We start from the raw sequence: 3,367 nt of genomic DNA, 5'->3' as shown, positions 1-3,367 counted from the left end.
TTACCCCTATCGAGACTGAGACTTGAATAAATTAGTCGGCAAGCGCAAGTCACAAAGTTGGCGAAATAACAACTCCAAGACCAAAAAAAGTCATATCACTCTCTATGTCAGAAGAAGATGATGCATTTTTCTCTTTTTGTGTCTGTTTTGATTTAATCCGAGATAACAATTTGAGATTTTTGCGACCCAAACAAGGGGAAAAGAACAGAGCTAGAACAACGCTACCGGAGGTAACTCGAAGCCACCCAAAGCAAAACGTAGCTTAGGAGCGAAGACATGACCTCGAAGCCTCTTGGTCCTTTGATGAACGGTGGGATCGCAGATACCATCAAGAATGTCCCAACCAGCCAGGAAAAGATGAAAGCTCCAGTCCTGTTTCACAACATCAATCTGATCAGGTGCGAATTTAAATCAAGAAGGTAGCAGCAAAGGTTTTTATGATTTAGATCAGCTTATTTACCCGTAAAGGAAAGTCCAGAGCTTCTTCTTCAGCCTTTCGTGGATGAAGTAAAAGGTAGCTATTAGTGATAACGCAACCTGAAAGGTCGGTCCTTCTTCAGTAGGGAACAAAACGGTTAGAACGCCAAGAACTGCAAACGTGACTGCTGTTTTGACAAGGACTGCAGTGGCAGGAGTTTGGAATCTTTCGAAAACAAAGTTAACCACTTTGGACTGCCTCACTTGGCGGACCTTTTTCGATATGTCAATCTTCGGGTTTTTACGCTCATGAAACTTCTGCATGATAATCTTGTCGTGAGCTGATTCGATTGCATCAACACTGGGTTTGTGCCCTGCATATTGCTGAATGAGAAAGTTCCTCGCCCCTTGTATCTCATCCTCCGAGGCCATCCGGCTTATCCCAAGCCGTTTATAAGGGTCTTTCACATTGATCCGAGGAAAGACAGCTGAACCAATGAAAGTAGCAGGGAACATTAATCATACTGGCTTGAATCATTGCTGTCAAGTTCAAGTTTTTAACTACGAATTACGCATTTCATTGCTAGCTAGGTATTGCTTCGTCTATAGACAGCTAGATCAATTCAAAAGAACCAATCTATCACTACTAAGTTACACAAAAGCACGGTTTACAAGCTTAACCCAAGATTATCGCGTAATGAGTATGTGGCCATAACTAGAAAGCTTAAATTAGCATTATGCAGAGCTCAGAATAATGTATAACCAGTTGAATCATCTGCCATATCACCAAAGGAAGCACTCATGGCACGGACGATCATAGCATTGCTTCGTTGTGTAGGAAGAGCCAAACAAGAACTGTGCAAAAGAGCATTTCAGATAACCATGAAGAAAGAACTAGCATATGCTTATTCGAACAACTGCCCCCTAAAAAAAGAAAAACACTAACCTTTTAAGATTACGCCAAGTTGAGTTTCGATTATCAAGTTTACTTAGAACAGTAAAAGCTTGAGAGCTTCTCTGAGTTGTGCCAAAACGATCTGAACGCCATCGAAGGTGAAATCTGGGCGGAGTAACAGTTAACCCGGACGCATTCATCTCTAACTATACCGAAGCTTTCCCTCACACCACCAACTCTCAATCCCTAAAATCAAACAAAAATTAGGCATAAACCCTAAACCAATCGCCAATACTACTACTATGCATTCCAAATCAAATTAGCGCAGCTAAAAACGAATAACTAATATCCAACGAAAGAGAAATCGGAACTATTTGAGAATTCAAGTACTTGCATCCCCATGGATTGAACGAAAAGGCAATTCTCAATTAAAAAGCAGCTTAGGAGTTCTACATAAGTCGAAACGAAACGGAAGGAGAAGAGAATCAAAAGAAAGAAAGAGAAGAGTACCAGAGGAGAAGAGACGTATCGCTGATGAATACAATCCACAATTCCACTTCCCCTTTCCTTCCTGGAACCATTCACAAAACCTTTGTCACGACTCACCGCAACGGATAGAAGAGATATCGGACAAGAAGAAACCTTAGCTACACCAATAAGTTATATAAAGCTTAAGACAATACCAGTCAACAATCCGTCGTAGTCTAGCTGGTTAGGATACTCGGCTCTCACCCGAGAGACCCGGGTTCGAGTCCCGGCGACGGAGTCATTTTTTGGTTTTTGGTCTTTGTTTTTTTTTCCAATGTCATTTTTTGAATCTTCAATTTATCAAGACACTCAACTGATGACTAAATGGATATAGTCATAAAGTCTGAATAAAACCAGAGTAACTGTTATTATAACCGTGATAGTAACTAGCCAAACGTACTACTGTACAACATTTTGTTTCCGACATTTGTAGTTTTTTTGGTATCATCCATAAGTTTCGTAGCTTCTTGTGACGTTAGATTTACAGAGTCTGATGGAAGATCTTGAGCCCCCTACAAAGACATTGATTGATATTCCACATGTGAGAAGCTTTGTTCATTCAGTAGCATATAACTAACACAAGACAAATTAATTTGAGCCAATTTTGTCTACAATATCATAACTTTGCAATATTAATATGTATGGGCAAACTCAAGATCGACATACCTCACCAGGATACATCATGACTGGAACAAAGTTATAGTGGCTATATGACCATTCTTCATCACCTGCAAATATTTTTACCCAACATAAACTGTCACTTAACAATTTGCAAATATACAACAAGGATCATAATTTACTGATATAAGGTTACTAATAAATGCCTCACCTCAAAAGCAACATTCTGATAGCCATACACATAAGTCGATCCAAAAGGGTTGCTTGTTGACCCCTGCGTCTGGATAGCTGCTGGGCCACATTCCCCAAGTATTTCCTAAAGGTGAAAGCCAGGTTTCATGAGAGAAATGTTTTCCTCAATTTGTTATGATTCTCACTTTTACTGATGATTCAGTTCAGTCATGTATTATGCTGAAAGTAATAATCCATTAGATCACTTCCTCAATGCTTCCCCACAAGGTTCTTTCCATTATGCAATAGGATCCCGCAATGGTGGGATTGGTTAAGATATTTTACACCAATAAAAACTTTTAGGGACAATTGGTCAAGGCCTAACATAGACTAGCTTTATCATTCAATTTCTGTTATGTTTATATCACTTTGGTCTGAAGTTAATTTACCTTAACCTGATCCCAATTAGTGCTTGGAGTGATCTTGTTTCCACCTCTGTTTGCTTCTGCCGCATCCTCCCCAACTGCAAAGCAACAAGAGAGCGTAGTTTTGTTGGAAAAGTAAGACAGCATATATCTGAGTAAAGCATAATTGACTGACATGAGCTGCTTCATTTGCATTACGTACCAGAAATCACAAAATTGCACTTTATGTATGAGTTGAAATCAGCATGACCGGGATAGTTGGTGTGAAGAACAAACTTTTTAACTTTGTGAGTCTGCAGAAAAGGTAGAGCCA

General features: G+C 39.6%; 1 protein-coding gene and 1 non-coding gene across 2 annotated transcripts; one reads left to right on the top strand and one right to left on the bottom strand.

Moving 5' to 3' along the window:
* LOC104791350 (protein CHAPERONE-LIKE PROTEIN OF POR1, chloroplastic-like) lies at positions 1-1,943 on the bottom strand. The gene is made up of 5 exons (XM_010517202.2): positions 1,823-1,943; positions 1,364-1,558; positions 1,181-1,272; positions 461-905; positions 1-372 (listed from the first exon to the last, which is right to left on the bottom strand). The coding sequence occupies exons 2-5, from the start codon at positions 1,510-1,512 to the stop codon at positions 222-224; spliced, it is 837 nt and encodes a 278-aa protein (XP_010515504.1). The 5' UTR covers positions 1,513-1,558; positions 1,823-1,943; the 3' UTR covers positions 1-221.
* TRNAE-CUC lies at positions 2,006-2,078 on the top strand. The gene has a single exon. It is a non-coding gene; the product is annotated as a tRNA-Glu (tRNA).

The sequence above is a fragment of the Camelina sativa genome, chromosome 6, assembly GCF_000633955.1.
Source record: "Camelina sativa cultivar DH55 chromosome 6, Cs, whole genome shotgun sequence".
NCBI classification, from domain to species: domain Eukaryota; kingdom Viridiplantae; phylum Streptophyta; class Magnoliopsida; order Brassicales; family Brassicaceae; genus Camelina; species Camelina sativa.
This window is presented reverse-complemented; position numbering and strand designations above follow the sequence as displayed.

Bases quoted from the DNA above. Each gene is read 5' to 3' on its own strand.
- LOC104791350 (XM_010517202.2), bottom strand. From the start codon at position 1,512: ATGAATGCGTCCGGGTTAACTGTTACTCCGCCCAGATTTCACCTTCGA. The intron at 1,273-1,363 runs GTTAGTGTTTTT...TCTTTTGCACAG, and splicing joins ACTTGGCGTAATCTTAAAAG to TTCTTGTTTGGCTCTTCCTA. The intron at 373-460 runs GTAAATAAGCTG...GTTGTGAAACAG, and splicing joins CTCTGGACTTTCCTTTACGG to GACTGGAGCTTTCATCTTTT.